This window comes from Myxine glutinosa, chromosome 3, assembly GCF_964187855.1.
Source record: "Myxine glutinosa chromosome 3, kmMyxGlut1.1, whole genome shotgun sequence".
In the NCBI taxonomy this organism is placed as follows: Eukaryota; Metazoa; Chordata; class Myxini; order Myxiniformes; family Myxinidae; genus Myxine; species Myxine glutinosa.
Window position 1 is genome coordinate 689,086 of NC_136263.1, and position 17,721 is coordinate 706,806.

A 17,721-nucleotide genomic window follows, 5' to 3' on the forward strand; every position below is an offset into this window, starting at 1 on the left:
CGGTTTGGGGGTAAGGGGGATGTGGGGAGGGTGGTGAGGGTGGGGAGGGTGGCCTGGAACCTACCGTATACATCTACTCACATTGGAGGTGGATACTTTGAGAACTGGTAGATTTCCGTTCCATCTACTGAAATCCACCCACGTGTGGAGATAGCAGGTAACAACAAATTAGACAGACAAAAAACAAAGATCTCCTGCATGAACTCTTGTGAGTGGACCGAGGCACTGTGTGGTGTTCCAAATTCCGTTGCATTAAAGCGTAACCACACATAAAGTACATCAAAAAGACAACCCCAAAGGAACAAAGGTTTATCTTTAAAGAGGCCTTTGTTGATCGATCAGTGTACTTCCAGGTTGCACCAATTTGTATGAAGCTGCATGAAGAGGTAAATGTATATTATTTGCCAGATTAGGGCGCCCCTTTATATCAACTTTTCTAGAGCATTACTTGGTTCCTCCTCGGAACACAAGGGTAGTCCAGCATGCACACGAGATTTTTGAATGTCCCTTCTTTCTATCATCTGGCATTTTCTACAATGCATGGATGGAATGTCCCTTCTTTCTATCATCTGGCATTTTCTACAATGCATGGAATGTCCCTTCTTTCTATCGTCTGGCATTTTCTACAATGCATGGAATGTCCCTTGTTTCTATCATCTGGCATTTTCTACAATGCATGGAATGTCTCTTCTTTCTATCGTCTGGCATTTTCTACAATGCATGGAATGTCCCTTCTTTCTATCGTCTGGCATTTTCTACAATGAATGGAATATCCCTTCTTTTTATCATCTGGCATTTTCTACAAGGCATGGAATGTCCCTTCTTTCTATCATCTGGCATTTTCTACAAGGCATGGAATGTCCCTTCTTTATATCGTCTGGCATTTTCTACAAGGCATGGAATGTCCCTTCTTTCTATCATCTGGCATTTTCTACAATGCATGGAATGTCCCTTCTTTCTATCATCTGGCATTTTCTACAAGGCATGGAATGTCCCTTCTTTCTATCATCTGGCATTTTCTACAATGCATGGAATGTCCCTTATTTCTATCGTCTGGCATTTTCTGGAATGCATTGGAATGTCCCTTCTTTCTATCATCTGGCATTTTCTAGAATGCATTGGACTGTCCTTTATTTTCTATCATCTGGCATTTTATACAATGCATTGGAATGTCCCTTATTTCTATCATCTGGCATTTTCTAGAATGCATTGGAATGTCCTTTATTTTCTATCATCTGGCATTTTATACAATGCATTGGAATGTCCCTTCTTTATATCGTCTGGCATTTTCTACAAGGCATGGAATGTCCCTTCTTTCTATCATCTGGCATTTTCTACAATGCATGGAATGTCCCTTATTTCTATCGTCTGGCATTTTCTGGAATGCATTGGAATGTCCCTTATTTCTATCGTCTGGCATTTTCTGGAATGCATTGGAATGTCCCTTCTTTCAATCGTCTGGCATTTTATAGAATGCATTGGAATGTCCTTTATTTTCTATCATCTGGCATTTTATACAATGCATTGGAATGTCCCTTATTTTCTATCGTCTGGCATTTTCTACAAGCTGTCCATTTTCTACAATGTCCCTTATTTTCTATCGTCTGGCATTTTCTAGAATGCATTGGAATGTCCTTTATTTCTATCGTCTGGCATTTTCTACAATGCATGGAATGTCCCTTATTTCTATCGTCTGGCATTTTCTGGAATGCATTGGAATGTCCCTTATTTCTATCGTCTGGCATTTTCTGGAATGTATTGGAATGTCCCTTCTTTCTATCGTCTGGCATTTTCTAGAATGCATTGGAATGTCCTTTATTTTCTATCATCTGGCATTTTATACAATGCATTGGAATGTCCCTTATTTTCTATCGTCTGGCATTTTCTACAAGCTATGGAATGTCCCTTATTTTCTATCGTCTGGCATTTTCTAGAATGCATTGGAATGTCCCTTATTTTCTATCATCTGGCATTTTCTACAAGGCATGGAATGTTCCTTGTTTCTATCATCTGGCATTTTCTACAAGTCATGGAATGTTCCTTCTTTCTATCATCTGGCATTTTCTACAATGCATGGAATGTCCCTTGTTTCTATCGTCTGGCATTTTCTACAAGGCATGGAATGTCCCTTACTTTCTATCGTCTGGCATTTTCTAGAATGCATTGGAATGTCCCTTCATTCTATTTTCTGGCATTTTCTAGAATGCATTGGAATGTCCCTTATTTTCTATCATCTGGCATTTTCAACAAGGCATAGAATGTCCCTTGTTTCTATCATCTGGCATTTTCTACAAGGCATGGAATGTCCCTTCTTTCTATTGTCTCGCATTTTCTCCAAGCTATGGGATGTCCCTTATTTTCTATCGTCTGGCATTTTCTACAATGCATGGAATGTCCCTTATTTTCTATCGTCTGGCATTTTCTAGAATGCATTGGAATGTCTCTTCTTTCTATCGTCTGGCATTTTCTGCAAGGCATGGAATGTTCCTTCTTTATATTGAGGCATGGAACTCTCTATTAATAATGTTAATATTATTGGACTTAATAGTCAGACTTAATAACCCATGCTTAAATTTCATGGGGGTTGATTATTCTGACATTTGGGGTTATGAGGTTAGGTTAAGATTAGCGTTCGGCTGATCTTGACATTCAATGCTGATCTTGACATTCAATACCCAGACATCCTGACAGGTTTTGAAAAGTAGATTTTAAACCTTCCAGGGGGAGTCATGGGGGGGGGGGGGCGGGGGTCATTCACTTGGAAAGTCTGTTTCGATCTTCCATCATGCGAATCGGCATGACAATGAGACCGGGAAACCAACATAAACTTTGTATTGAAGTAAAAAAAAAAAAAAAGCATTTTCAATGGATTTCCGATTAAAATATGACTCAATGTTACCTTGCTCTCCTTTTAGTCCTGGATGTCCCGAAGAGCCTGAAGAACCTGAAGAACCTGGGGGCAAGGTGATCAGGAAAATCTTTAAGATCAGCAAAACATTGTGGACAATGTGGACCATGGGAGAGGGATCATGACAGCAAGAATAAGAGCACAATTTGAGTGATCTACACACCTGGCATCCCTCTTGGACCAGGTGGACCTGGAGGACCATGGGGCCCAGGCACTGTTTGTAAGTTCTGCCAGTTTTCTCCTGCAGGTCAAAAGAGAAGTGTTGGAATGAGTCGATTAATTCATTCGAAATGCATTTGTGTATTTTTGTCAACTAGACAATATAAATGGACATGACTGCATTGATGGATTTGCCTCTGCCCGCATTAGATGTCACCCCACTGTTACATTAGATCTCAATCAAAGGTCATAAATTAAAGGGCACATGAGAGAGAGAGAGAAGAGCGATATTAATAGAAGAGAGACATCACATTCTTCTATGTGATGTTTATCATTTGAGTTTAGGTCTGCAAAATGCATTTTAAGGCACATGATCTTTGACCGTGAAAACTCTCAGAGGGACAAAAATCAGAGGGACCTGTTGAACCCAAAGTTGAATCAGTTGATCTTTTAACGGAATCCCATATTTTGCCAAGTTTGGTTGAAATCCCTTCATTGGTTCACAAGTTATTTGCTGTAACAAAATTATTTTCAATTGAAGGGCACATGTCATTTGACTTTTAATATTTTGACCCAAAATATTTAATCAGTTCATCTTTGTATTACGATCTATAATTGTGTCAGGTTCAGTTGAAAGATTTTAGTGGTTCACAAGTTATCATGGTAACGGAAAACCAATAACGGACGGACGGGGGAGGCGCATAACCCGAAAACATAATGTCTCCAGCTTTCAACTGTGGAGGCAAAATATAAGCTCATGGAAGAGTGAGATGACAGAGAAAAAGGCAACATACTGACTGTGGGGAATTGGGATGGGGTGGGAATTGGGAGGAGCGAGGAAATAGGGAGGGGGTGGGGGAATTGGGAGGGGACAGGGGAATAGGAAGGGTGAGGAAATAGGGAGGAGGCAGGGGAATTTGGAGGGGGTGTGGGAATTGGGAGGGCGAGGAAATAGGGAGGGGGTGGGGGAATTGGGAGGGGACAGGGGAATAGGGAGGGCGAGGAAATAGGGAGGAGGCAGGGGAATTGGGAGGGGTGTGGGAATTGGGAGGGCGAGGAAATAGGGAGTGGGCGGGGGAATTGGGATGGGGTGGGAATTGGGAGGGGCGATGAAATAGGGAGGGGTGGGGGAATTGGGAGGGGGTGGGGGAATTGGGAGGGGACAGGGGAATAGGGAGGGCGAGGAAATAGGGAGGAGGCAGGGGAATTGGGAGGGGGTGTGGGAATTGGGAGTGTGAGGAAATAGGTAGTGGGCAGGGGAATTGGGATGGGGTGGGAATTGGGAGGGGCGAGGAAATAGGGAGGGGGTGGGGGAATTGGGAGGGGGTGGGGGAATTGGGAGGGGACAGGGGAATAGGGAGGGCGAGGAAATAGGGAGGAGGCAGGGGAATTGGGAGGGGGTGTGGGAATTGGGAGGGCGTGGGAATTTGAGGGGGGCGAGGAAATAGGGAGGGGTGGGGGAATTGGGAGGGGCGGGGGAATAGGGAGGGGACAGGGGAATAGGGAGAGGCGGGGGAATTTGGAGTGGGTCCCAACATGGAGGGCATGGAGGGGGAAAAATAAGAGAGAGAGGATAGTGCGGTGCAGTGTGTCGGGAGAGATGCAGGTGTACGCAATGTGTGCACGAGAGGAAACCGTGTGGAATCAGAAACCCCGCACTGACGGGTCAAGAGGCAATCATTAAAGGTCTTTTTTGCGTCTCAAGTAAACAAATAAGTGGTTTACATGATCTTTCCCTACTACTAGAGTGTTTCACTGCCACATCCAGGGACCTCCACTGCCGGTCCACTCTCGGGCTCGTGACACCATGCCCCCATGGTCTGTGTTCGTAAGAAAGACCTCGATAGTGTAAGGACATCAACACATTATTTTCCAATGAGCAGGGATTCGTTTGTTTATTCAGCCAAAAAGGAACAGCTCTTGTGTGTAGAAATTAAATCACTCCAATCTCCATCATGCGACCTTTAGACCCCCTGGCAGGTTTGGTGGATATTGGATAAGTAATGACCAAATGTATTGCAGTCAGACAGACAGACAGACACCAAATTGCATGTTTTAGTATGATGGGAGAAAAGAGGAACAACATAGTGGAGGTGGGCAATAATCCTGGATGTGCATCCTGGAGTAGCTGGGAAGGGTCAGATATCTGAGAGAAAAGAGGGGACCAAGACCGGAAGAGGGATTATTTGAGATGTGAAAGAAACGGTATTTGTGCTTCTGCCTCATTGTGGGACATTCCAAAAATGAATGGATTAGATTCCACAGAATTGAGGAAATGAGGGCAGCAGCCACCAATAAGAGAAAGTGCTCCTCTCTTGAGTTGCAGGCTTAGGCCTTGGATGCTGTGACTCTGTTGTGGCCCCAATCTCAGTCTCAGAGCTCTCAGTTTTGAGCTCTTCACAAACTGACTGGCCAGGACTGACGTCCGACTGAATCTGACTTCGGCAGGAATTTGGAATTTACCCGAGGTATCAGCGATAACTTGCCTACTCTTCATGAAAGACACTCTGCAATATTTAATTGTCCACCCAGTAATGTTAGCAGATGAGAAACCCACAATAACGTTCATCGGAGGGACGGAGCCCCTTGTGATGTAGCATGGTGCATGCGGGGCACTAATCCAATAGTTTAGTCATGAGGGAAATTGAACCCAGACTAGAAAGCTCAACGATGCTATCTCTGCACAATCCCATTGGGCTTTCTTGAAGCTGTGAGTTGTTCCGATTTTTCAAGGGATGACTGAAGCGATGGAGGATTCTCAATCGGATTGTTCTCGAGGCCAACATTGCTATATGATCAGTCCAGGATAGGTTGTGGCTCATGGTGATACCTGGAAATGCAAGAGACTGAACCTCTTCCATTGGTTGACGATTGGAAATAGTTATTTGAGTTCGTTTGATGATCCTTCCAGAGTGACAAGGTAAGAGGTAGGTTTGCCAGTATTTAAAGACCTGTTCTTTATCAGACGAGCACTTATTCAATTGGCGAGTAAATGGGAAACTGTGCAGCGCAATGTGGAGTCATTTACAGAAACAAATATGTAGTTTTCCAGAGCAATGGAGAGTCGTTTGTGTCTATGAGGAACAATCCTGGGCTCAAGATGCCACCTCAGTACATTCCAGTCTTCATTGGGAGATGAGAGGAAAGAATTTGACGTTTAACGTATTGACTACCTGTACGGAGGAAGCCAGAAAGGCACGTATGAACGCGGCCTTGTAAGCTGCAGTAGGCGAGCTTTGTAAGCAGAGCAGGTTGCCACAGAGTGCTGAATGCCAAATATATGTCCAGGAAAACCGTCCTTACATTTTAATTGACATTGAGGTGCTCCAACCTTCGCTGAGAGAGAGAGAAGCAAAAGCGTTTCCAGCGTTGAGTGACCGGAACAGGATCCAAACTGATGGTTGGAGATGGGATTGTTTGAAAAGAGGAAAGACTTGGCATAGGAAGGAATGATGGATTCCATCACTTTGCTGGTAATTTAAGTAAGCTCACTGGTTTATAGTTGATAGGATTTGTGTTTACACCCTTCTTGTGAAAGACCGTGATGTTACCTGTCTTCCAGGCAGACGGGAGATCAGTGGCGGATTAACACACGGGCACACTGGGCACACTGGGCACAATGGGGACACTGGGCACACTGGGCACACTAGGCACACTAGGGACACTAGGGACACTAGGGACACTAGGGACACTGGGCACATGCCCAGGGCCCCCAAATTCAATAACTTCATGCAACCCAAGATGACAAGAGATAACGAGAGACCGATGGTGGTTCATAATCTTTGTAGATGAGACCGAGGTCGGGGTCTCACTTTACCAACAAAACATATCACCTTGTGAGTGGTGATAAACACAGAGTAAAGGAATGCTCCATCTCGAGGAAAGAAAATATTGTCACGTGATCAATCGATCAAAAAACGTTTCCCATGACGTTTAAATTGACACGTCTATTATAAGATTAGGGGGTGAGGTTAGTATGAGTGGAAAAGGCAAGTTAAGTGGAATAATAACTACTTTTAATGTGTACAAATTCAACAATAATCACAATAAAAATTGTATAATTCCTCATGTTAATACATATCGATATTGTTTATCAATCCGCACAACAATATATTGTACGATCACCAAACACCCCTCATTAGTAAATGGACCAACCCATGCATATGGCGGAACGTTGCAGTTTGTAAAATCTGAATACCTGTACCGAGGATAAAACGAAACTACCCGCGCGGTGCTGAAAAGTGACACCCCAACACCCCCCCCCCCCTTACCCTCAAAAAAGCTGCCATGCAGACATCAAATTGTCCATTTCACTTAGATTAAAATTGACAATCTTAATCATAACTCATTGATTTTCAGATGAAAATTGATGTTTTTGAAGTTTAACTTTGAGTTGACCTTTGACCTTTTGACCTCAAAAACAGTTGTTTTCCCAATTCAGTGACTCAACATCCCAATACTGTTCAGCTTTCATGGCGATCTGAGGAAAAACGACAATTTTATCAATTTTATCAAATGAAAATTTTCATTTGACCTCAAGATGACCTTTGACTTAAAAATCAATAGGCTTCCCAGTTGTGACTACCTCTACAACTTGGTAAAGTTTTATGACGATCGGTTTGCAATTGTAACCTGTGGGCGATTGACAAACAAACAGACAAACAAGAAATCTGTTGTGCATAGAACAATACTTGGGAAATCCCAAAAATAAGTTGTTGTCCTTTGGATAATGTTGACCTTTTGGCCTATGTTGACCTCAAAAATAATTGGTGGTTGAATTCATTGTTCTGTGATGCAAATCCTATTCAAATTTCAAGTGAATCAGATGAAAATTGAGGATTTTAGAAATTTGATGAAGTTGTTGACCTTTGGCCTATCCTGAACTTTTGACCTCAAAATCATTAGGCTTTTTTCCTTAGCGCTAATCCACCATTTGGTGAAGTTTCGTAAAGATCGGATTAAAATTGTGACCTGTAGGTGATTGAAATACAAACAGACAGACAGTCAAAATAATGCACAACAGCAACCAATGTAGTTGAAAAATCATCCATTTTGCACGTAATAAAAACTTGGTAATGAACACACCAATGAAAGTGCTGAGGTGTGTTCAGTTACCAATCAGCAGGGGCGTTTAGAGCCAGCACGGGCCCCGAGGCAAATAACCTCGGGGCCCCCGCCCCACCCTTTCTCTCTTTTATAACTTTTTAATAACTTTCTCAAATGAAAAACAAAAAACTTTAAAAAAATAAATGGTCACTTTTATTTAGCCGTATACAACACAACAACAACATGCATTTTAAAGGCCATTTTCCCCGCGAGAGCGGGGGTTAGCCTTGCGGTCCCCATGACAATCTTCTCCATTTTGCCCTATTTTCTGCATCTCCCCTTGTTAACCCCCTTGCCCGCATTTCTTCTTCCACCATCTTTAGCCAAGTCTTTCTCGGTCTTCCCCGTCCTCCACTTCCTTCTACATTCATTTCCATCACTCTTCTCAACCAGTCACTTTCATCCTTCCTCAACACATGACCAAACCATCTCAACCTGTTCCTCTTCACAGCATCAATCACAGGCTCTATTCCCATCATCTTTCGCAATTCATCATTTGTCTTCCTCTCTCTCAACGATACTCCGCACATCCATCGAACCATTCGCATTTCCACCCTTTCCAACCTTCGTTGCTGCTCTACGTTCATTACCCATGTCTCACTCCCATAAATCATAACACTTCTCACACATGCAGCATACACCTTTCCCTTCAGCTTCAACGACACTCCCCTCCTCATCAGCACGCCACTCAGTTCCCGAAACTTCTTCCATGCACATCTCACTCTAGCAACCGTTGCCGAGTCTGATCCACCTTCTCCATTCAGCATGTCTCCGAGGTAGCAAAATGTTTTCACACCTTCCAGCTTCACGCCATCTCCAAGATCCAACTCAACATTTCCTCCATCTGCAGCTCCCTCTGTGCACACCTTACATTTGAATGTAGCTGCCACACTGGTTAATGACCCTCTCAGACCATGACATATTTGATGAACCCACTCAGCGCACATTGTACATTGAATGGAGTTCACTCCGACACCCTTCCTACACACAGCACAGGGCCACTTCCCAGTTCTTTCCACCTCACCACATGCTTTACCACTTGCCATCACCTTCGTCTTTCTGATATTCACCTTCAGACCTTTTGTCTCCATACATTCCTTCCACTTGTTCATCTTTTCCTTCAGTTCATCCATACTTTCCGCAATCAACACCAGATCATCTGCATACAACAACTCCCACGGTAAACCCTCCTTTACGTTCTGAGCCAGCACCTCCATCACAGCTACAAATAGTAGTGGACTTAGTACCGACCCCTGATGTACTCCCACCTTCACCTCAAACTCACCACTGTTCCCGTCCTTCGTCCTTACAGCTGTGCGCGCTCTTTTGTACATTGCCATCACTACTCTGATCAACCATTCCTCCACTCCTAACTTCCTCAATGCCCATGTCAATACTTTGCGTGTAACCCTATCGAATGCTTTCTCCAGATCAACAAACCCAAGAAACAACTTCTTCCTCTTCTCCATGTACTTCTCCTGCAACTGCCTCACAATGAAAAGCGCGTCTGTCATTCCTCTTCCTGGCATAAATCCAAACTGCATTTCGTCGATCTTCACTTTCTTCCTTATCCTCCTCTCCAACACCCTTTCCAATACCTTCATTCCATGCTCCAATAACTTTATCACTCGGTACGAGCCACACTCCAGAGGGTCAGCTTTCCCCTTGTATAGAGGGACGAGGGTACTCAGTTCCCAATCCACTGGAATGCGGCCTTCTTTCACCACCAGATTGCAGATCTCTGTCATTCTCTTCACACCCCAACTTCCTGCTGCCTTCAACATATCTCCCACAACTCCCATCGGCCCTCCCGCTTTTCTACTCTTCATTGCTTTTATCGCTTCCTCAATTTCCTTCTCAGTTATCTTCTCTGCCGGTCCTAAAACTGGGTTACTCTCTATGTTGCCATCCCATTCATTCTCTGTATTCAACAGCATTTCCATATATCTTTTCCATCTTCCTTTAATTCCATCTGGGTCGACAACGATTTGTTCCACTTCATCCTTCAAGCAACTCACCCCCATCACATCACACCTCTCTTTCGCTATCTGCTTTGCAATCCTGAATACCGCTCTCTGACCCTCTTCCGAATCCAAGCGTTCTCCGAACATTTTCCTACATGCCTCCTGCGCCTTTGCTACCTCTTTCTTTGCAGCCTTCTTGGCTGCCTTATAACTTTCATGCTCTGCTGTTTCTGCACCCATACCCTTCGCCTTCTGCCTCTCCTTGAACTTCTTCCTCTTCTCGTCAATCCTCTTTCCAACTTCATCATCCCACCACCATGTTTCCGAGTGCCTCTGATATCATTTCCGTATGATAGCCATATGATGGAAAATAAAGGAGACAGCGGGACGTTTGGACCGATCGAGTCAATTCGTAGCCTCGACTGTCAAAGACTATTTCTTCATATGATTGGCAAAAAAAAATACGTGCCAAGATGGTTCAGAATTTTTTTTGGACAAAGATGATACAAACCCATTTTTTTGTAACGCACATTTCTGGTTAATAACAATTTTCTGTAAAGTTTGAAACTGTACCGTTAACAGCGGTAAATGTTGTTTTGTTTCCGGTGAGAAAGCAAAATCAACTTCTGGATTTAAATATAACGATGAGAAAATGAGGATGAGCCGATGAAGGCTTTCACTGTACTGTTTAAAAAAATACAGGAGAAGCTTGGGCCCATCAACGGACCCCGGGCCCGAGGCAGCGACCCCACCCCTCCCCCGCCCCTCTCTCGAGGCCCCTGCCAATCAGCTATGCCTATTCATAGTATATGTACCTAATCCTAGTGTATCCTTTATTAACTCGGTGTAACATTGAATGGGGTCTATCTCTGTATTACAGTAATAATGCATTTTCATGTATTCATGTTTTTGGGTGATGTTTTGAGTCTAAATTTTTTTGTGCCCAGGGCTCCAAAAAACGTTAATCCACCTCTGCGTGAGATGTACAAAGGTGAATTACAGGCTGAAGAGAGCAGGCCCATGAGAAGTAAGAGCAGCAAAGCAGGATTTGAGAACAAGGGCAATGATTCAATTTAGGCCTTTGCCGATGCAGATTCAACTTTGTGAACACCGAGTTGAGACATTCTGTCTTGAATTATACATTAAATAAAATAAATTTACAAACTTATTTTCAATTACAAATTTACAATTACAAATATAAACAATGTTTCAGCTCTTACACGAGCCTCGACTTTGTAAACAAAAAACTATATAAAAAATGTGAACGTAGAAAAAGAAAGGACTAACCACGTGAAATACTGACTCCAGGAGGTCCCATTGGGCCTCTAGGTCCACGAGGTCCCATGATGGCTTCTCCTGCAGAACATAGGACACGGTTTTATACAAGATAAATGTTGTGGTAGTGCAGTCAAACTACTTGTTGTTTTGCCAATAAGTTGTGATTTTCATTCAGATAAAGCTTTGGCAGAGTTACCTGGAGGTCCAGGCTGTCCTGGTGGGCCTTGCACTGATCTGCCTATGGTGGGAGATGCAAGGGAGAGAGTCGTAGATAACACAGGACAAATATAATCAAGGCCAGAATAAAGATAGAATGTTGGTGATATAATTTCATCTGACTGATCACACAAGCTACTTTTACCACAGGTCAATCATACCTGGAGCACCAGGTGGGCCTTGTACAACCTCTCCTGCAAACAGTGGACATTAAATGAGGGGAAAATGAACATGAATGTGCAGAGAGTAGTTGATGATTATCATGATAATTATAATGGCAATGTTTATTGTTGGTTCTAGTTGTTGGAGTGACAATCCTTAATTGGAAAAGTCTAATTAAGCAATTTAAAGACAAACAATCAAAGAAAGATATGGCAGATTTAATCAAACAATAATAATAGCACATGTTATTACAAGGGACTTCAATGAAGGAGGAGGCCATTTGGTTCATCAAAGCCTGCAATATGATTGCCAACCTATGATTGTTTGTCCATGCTCTATCCTTTATAAATGCCGAGCATCAAGCAAGGAAGCACTACGTACTGTTTTTAAAGTCTTTGGTATGACTTGGCCTGGGTTTTGAACCGCTGACTTCCCAGACTTAGAGAGAACGCTCTAACCATTACACCACCAAATATGTTCAATACTCATTTGACCGTCATTTCGATATGGTCTGGCACCCCGCTCTGCCACCAAACTCTCCTCCTATGGTATCCATGGAAACCTCCACACATGGCTTGCGGACTTCCTCTCTGGTCGCAGTCAATGTGTGGCCCTGAATAGAATTATCTCATCTCCCCTTCCTGTTCAGGCTGGAGTTCCCCAAGGTAGTGTTCTGGGCCCTGTGCTATTTCTGGTCTTCATTAATGATCTCTCCGACTCCCTGGAAAATCCTCTCTATCTCTTTGGTGATGACTCCACTCTCTGCCGCTCCATTCCTCATCCCTCAGATCGGCAGTCTGCAGCCTCCGCACTCTCTGCAGACCTGGACAAAATCACTGACTGGTCAAACAAGTGGAACATGTCTTTCAATCCTGACAAAACTCACACTCTTACTATGTCTCTCCAAAAAGACCGACTGGAAAACGCTCCCATCCACTTTCTCAACAATCCTCTCCAAGAAGTTCTGTCGCTCAAGCTTTTGGGTCTCACTATCTGCCATGATCTTTCCTGGGAAAACCACATTTCCAAGCTGGCCTCCAAAGCCAGTCGCCGACTGGGCATCCTCCATCGTGCGAAGTCCATCCTTGGCACACCTGAGCTCCTCACCACATACAAGGCTTTCATCCGCAGCTCAATGGAATACTGTTCCCCCCTCTGGGCCGGTGCTCCTGCCTCACACCTAGCTCGTCTTCACACTGTTGAAACCAAAGCTTTCAGAATCATTGGAATCTCCTGCGATGAAGCTAACTCCGAGGGCCTTTCACTCACTCACCGCAGGCAGGTAGGTGTTCTTTCTGTCTTCTACCGACTCCTCTCTGGCCTTGCTCCCCCAGCTCTCTCTGTGCACTGTCCCCCTAATATTCCTACAGGTCACACAAGATCTGCCTGCAACCCTCTTATGGTTAAACTGCCAAAATCTAGGCTCTCTGCTCACCTTCACTCTTTCATTCCTGTTTCCTCCCGCCTCTGGAACAAACTCCCTCACTCTCTTCAATCCCACTCCTCCCTCCAGGTCTTTAAAACAGCTATTCACCACCATCTCTTATCTTCCCCCATCCAAAACCTTGATCTTTTCTACCCCCGTTAATTCACCCCAGATCCACCTCCTTCAATCTCGTAGTAGTATCAATTTTCTTTATACCTTGAACCCCCCCCCTCCCCCAGCCGTCCTCCTTCCACAGATCTCCCGATGTCCCGGTTCTCTACTGTGCTTGTGTGCTTCCCTCTCTCTCCTCCTCTTGTCTCCCGCTCATTTTATTGTATGTTTTATGTGTCCGTGCATGTTTTTGTGTTTAACGTGTCAGCTCTTACACGAGCCTCGACTCTGTATACAAAAAAACCCCCCAAAAAACCAGCATTTGTTATGCCTCCAAAATACAGAATAACTGGATTATGCTGTTGTTCCACACACATGATTATGCTGCACAATCTCTGGTGCTATGGTTGACCTGCGCAACATCTCCACACTCTCAACCACACAAAGCCAACGCACGATTACTTCAAATGGGACGACAGGATATACACCTAGACAACATATTGAAAGTTGTTGTACTGAGACGTGTTACAGTTACAGATATGGGCAGCCACGATAAGCTCATTAAAAACTCCAACAACCAAAATCACTTCGGTACCCAGAACAGAACATTGCAAATCCCACTGGTATCACCCATATAGCATAAAGTAATGATGACACCACTAAAAAGAACCCATGGATCTCACCAGTAGAAGAAGACAAGCCTGGTATACCAGGTGGTCCTGGAAGCCCAGGTGCTCCTGGAGGCCCAGCTGGTCCTCGAGATCCTTGTTCAACTAACAATGGGTTGGCTGTATGCAAAAGAGGAAAACAAAATATTTAGTCAACGTCACATCATGGCAGAATCCACAATAAGTCCATCATCTGATGGTGCATTTCAAAGTGCTGACGTGTTCACCCCTCACTGTGAATTTGTAATTTGGTGAGAGCACTGGTCCAAAAGCACACTCTTTGGGAAGATACTAACACATCTGTATAATGAACATTGCACAAGGAAAGCAAACTTAACATCCCATGCAAAGAACCATTCAACGATTCAGCAACCCCTTCGAGAAGCAGCCCTGAGGAACAGGCCAAGTCACACCTGATTCTATACAAAATCAAATCGAGATTAGAGGGTCTCAAATGTGCACATTACTCCCGAGCTACTCTGTTGCCCCCTTATCAAGACCAACTGCATTCATTTATTTATTTTATGTACTTACTTGCGGGACGTCCAGGAGGTCCTCTCTCTCCCCGTTCACCCATTTCTCCCTTGAAGCCCCTCTCCCCTTTATCACCTTTTTCTCCTGCAAACCATATAAATAAAATACCTCTCGTTTCTTGTATTCCCATCAGAGGAAAACGTTGATTGAAAAAGACAAGATCGATGAATAATTTCTAATATTAACCAAAAGTTCTCACCTTCAGAACCAGGTTTCCCAGAAGGTCCAATAGGCCCTGCAAGTGAAGTGCAGAAAAAAGGTTTATGACAAAAAACAAAATCAGAAAAAGTCAACCTTTTCAATATACAGTACCTCTATTGCAAAAAATATATTATTCCAGTGACTCGTCTTCTGACATCGGTTGCATCGTCGTATCAGTGTCTTGTGGCATCGGTTGCATCACCACATCAATGTCTTCTGGCATTAATGTCATTGGTTCTGGAGGCCAATTTTGAAATGTGGCTTGTCAAGAGAGATAATGGCTGAGAGTGAAACCCATGAGTTCGCCTCCAAAGCCAGGGAGGCCAATTTTGAAATGTGGCTTGCCAACAGATATCATGGCTGAGAGTGAGACCCATGAGTTGGCCTCCAAAGCCAGTCCCTGACTGGGCGTCCTCCATTATACAGTCCTTCCTTGGCACACCTGAACTCCTACCCACCTACAAGGCCTTCATCCACAGTTTTATGGACTACTCAACATGCAGTACAGTCCCCTGCCTTACAACTTGCCCAGCTTCATGCATGGAAACCGAGCCTTTCAAGATTAATGGAGTCTTCCACTCTGAAGCTGAGTCTATGGGCATATGACTTTCCCATTGCAGACAGATTGGTGGCCTTTGTCTTCGAACACCTCCTTTCTGGATTTGCACCCTCTGGTCTTTTTGTGCTTCCACCCTTCCCCCTCCCCGCCACCACTCCCCCCCCCCCAAGGTTCCTACAGGGCACACACGGTCCACCATCAATCCCCCTCTTTGTGAAACGACCTAAATCCAGGATCACTGCTCACCTCCACTCATTCATTTCTCTCCAACCCCCCCCCCCCCCCCGCCCTCCCTCCCTCCGAGTGTGGAAAACAACTTCCACATTCTCTTAAATCTCATGCTTCCCTCCAGGTTTTCAAGGCTGTTCACCACCATCTGAGATCATCCCCCATTCAAAACCACGATATATTATACCCCTGTTAACCCTCTTGAAGCACACCTTTTTGCAAGTTTCCAGTTATTCTTTTCTGAGAGATTGTGGCTGTATCCATCTCGTTCATCCCGTGTCCTCCTCAAGCCGTAATTCTTCCTCACAGCCCTCGTTTCTCTATGTCTTCCTCTATTTTGTCCCTCATCTCTGCTGATGGTGTTGTTTTCGGCCCTCCCTTTCTCCTTTTCCGATACAGTCATGTGAAAGAGTTCATTACAAATCTCACCAAATTACAAAATTACAAATTACCCATATAAACTTTTGACTTTTTCAACATATTTCAACATACAGCTATTTGATCTTCATTTCAACAATATTGATAGATAAAGGTGATATAATATCACAAATATCATGAAGCATTTACATTTTGTAGTCTGGTGTTGGCTTAGCGGTTAGGGTGCCGGCTTGGGATCCTAGGATCCTGGGTTCGAATCCCAGTCGATCACTGAATTAACATCAGGGGGGTTGACTCAGCCTGTCATCCTTCCGAGGTCGGCAAATTGAGTACCAGCTTGCTGGGATGAATGATCCCGATGTGTACCCCGGTTTAGAATAGGTACACCGTATCCCTGCGCATCGTAAGAGGCGACTAAGGGTTGGCGTCAGGAAGGGCATCCAGCCATAAAAACATTGCCTCAAACAGGGAGCCATGATTGTCATGGGGCCCGCAAGGCCAACCCCCGCTCTAGCGGGGAAAATGGCCTTAAAACGATCATTCATTCATTCATATATTTACATTTTGTAGTCCATTGTATAATTTAAATAAACATAAATGCAAATTTCACATGTGGAAAAAGTAAGTACACCCCTACATTTATCACTACTTCAAATACCTAAAATTAGAATCAGGTGCACCAGCTCAGGTGCAAATGATTAGAACATCGTTAGAGGATCTGGAAGGAACCTGTCCTATTTAAACCTTTCGTTTGGTTTGCTCTTTGTTGTTGAAGTGTGTGGCGTCACCATGCCAAGATCAAAAGAACACTCTGAGGCCTTCAGAAAGAACGTTATAGATGCCTACGAGTCTGGGAAGGGATTTAAAAATATCTCCAAACAATTTGAAATCAATCATTCGACTGTCCGGAAGATCATCTACAAGTGGAGAAGATTCGAAACAACTGCCAACTTGTTCAGGCCAGGCCGCCCCAGCAAGTTCAGCCCGAGAGTAGACCGCAATATGCTGAAAGAAGTCTCTAAGAACCCCAAAATGTCATCACGGGACCTACAGGTAGCTCTTGCCACTGTTGATGTCAAAGTGCACGAGTCTACCATTAGAAAGAGGCTGCACAAACTTGATCTACATGGGAGGTGTGCCAGGAGGAAACCTTTGCTGTCCAGAAAGAACATCAGGGCAAGACTAAAGTTTGCCAACGAAGACCTAGGCAAAGACCAGTACTTCTCGAACAATGTGCTCTGGAAAGATGAGTCAAAGGTAGAGCTATTTGGCCACAGTACCAGAAGACATGTTTAGCGAAAACCAAAGACAGCATTTGACCACAAGAACCTGATACCAACTGTAAAGAATGGTGGTGGAAATATTATGGTTTGGGGCAGTTTTGCTGCATCAGGGCCTGGGCAGCTCACCATCATAGAATCCACTATGAATTCTTCATTGTACCAGAGGGTGCTTGAGGATAATGTGAGGCCATCTGTCGGAGAGTTGAAGCTCAACCGAAGGTGGACCTTGCAACATGACAATGACCCTAAACATACCAGTAAATCCACCAAGGAATGGCTGAAAAGAAAGAAATGGAGGGTTCTGGAATGGCCAAGTCAAAGCCCGGATCTAAATCCCATCGAGATGTTGTGGGAAGATTAGAAACGAGCTGTGCATGCAAGAAACCCCTCAAACATCGCATTGCTGAAAGAATTCTGCATGGAGGAGTGGGCAAATATTTCTTCCAGTCGATGTCAGAGACTGGTAGACAGTTATAAGAAACGCCGACTTGAGGTTGTTTCTGCCAAAGGGGGCAATACCACCTATGAGAGCCAAGGGTG

The 17,721-nt window shown here is 44.1% G+C and overlaps 1 protein-coding gene across 1 annotated transcript in view; it reads right to left on the bottom strand.

Moving 5' to 3' along the window:
* COL17A1 (collagen type XVII alpha 1 chain) overlaps positions 1 to 17,721 on the bottom strand; it is a 261,339-nt gene that overhangs the window by 37,726 nt on the left and 205,892 nt on the right. The window contains exons 38-45 of the mRNA XM_068111347.2: positions 14,732 to 14,767; positions 14,533 to 14,616; positions 14,014 to 14,118; positions 11,793 to 11,825; positions 11,612 to 11,653; positions 11,425 to 11,493; positions 3,072 to 3,149; positions 2,900 to 2,953 (exon numbers count right to left, since the gene is read on the bottom strand). Coding sequence (XP_067967448.2) covers positions 2,900 to 2,953; positions 3,072 to 3,149; positions 11,425 to 11,493; positions 11,612 to 11,653; positions 11,793 to 11,825; positions 14,014 to 14,118; positions 14,533 to 14,616; positions 14,732 to 14,767 — 501 coding nt within the window. The remainder of the gene's footprint in view (positions 1 to 2,899; positions 2,954 to 3,071; positions 3,150 to 11,424; positions 11,494 to 11,611; positions 11,654 to 11,792; positions 11,826 to 14,013; positions 14,119 to 14,532; positions 14,617 to 14,731; positions 14,768 to 17,721) is intronic.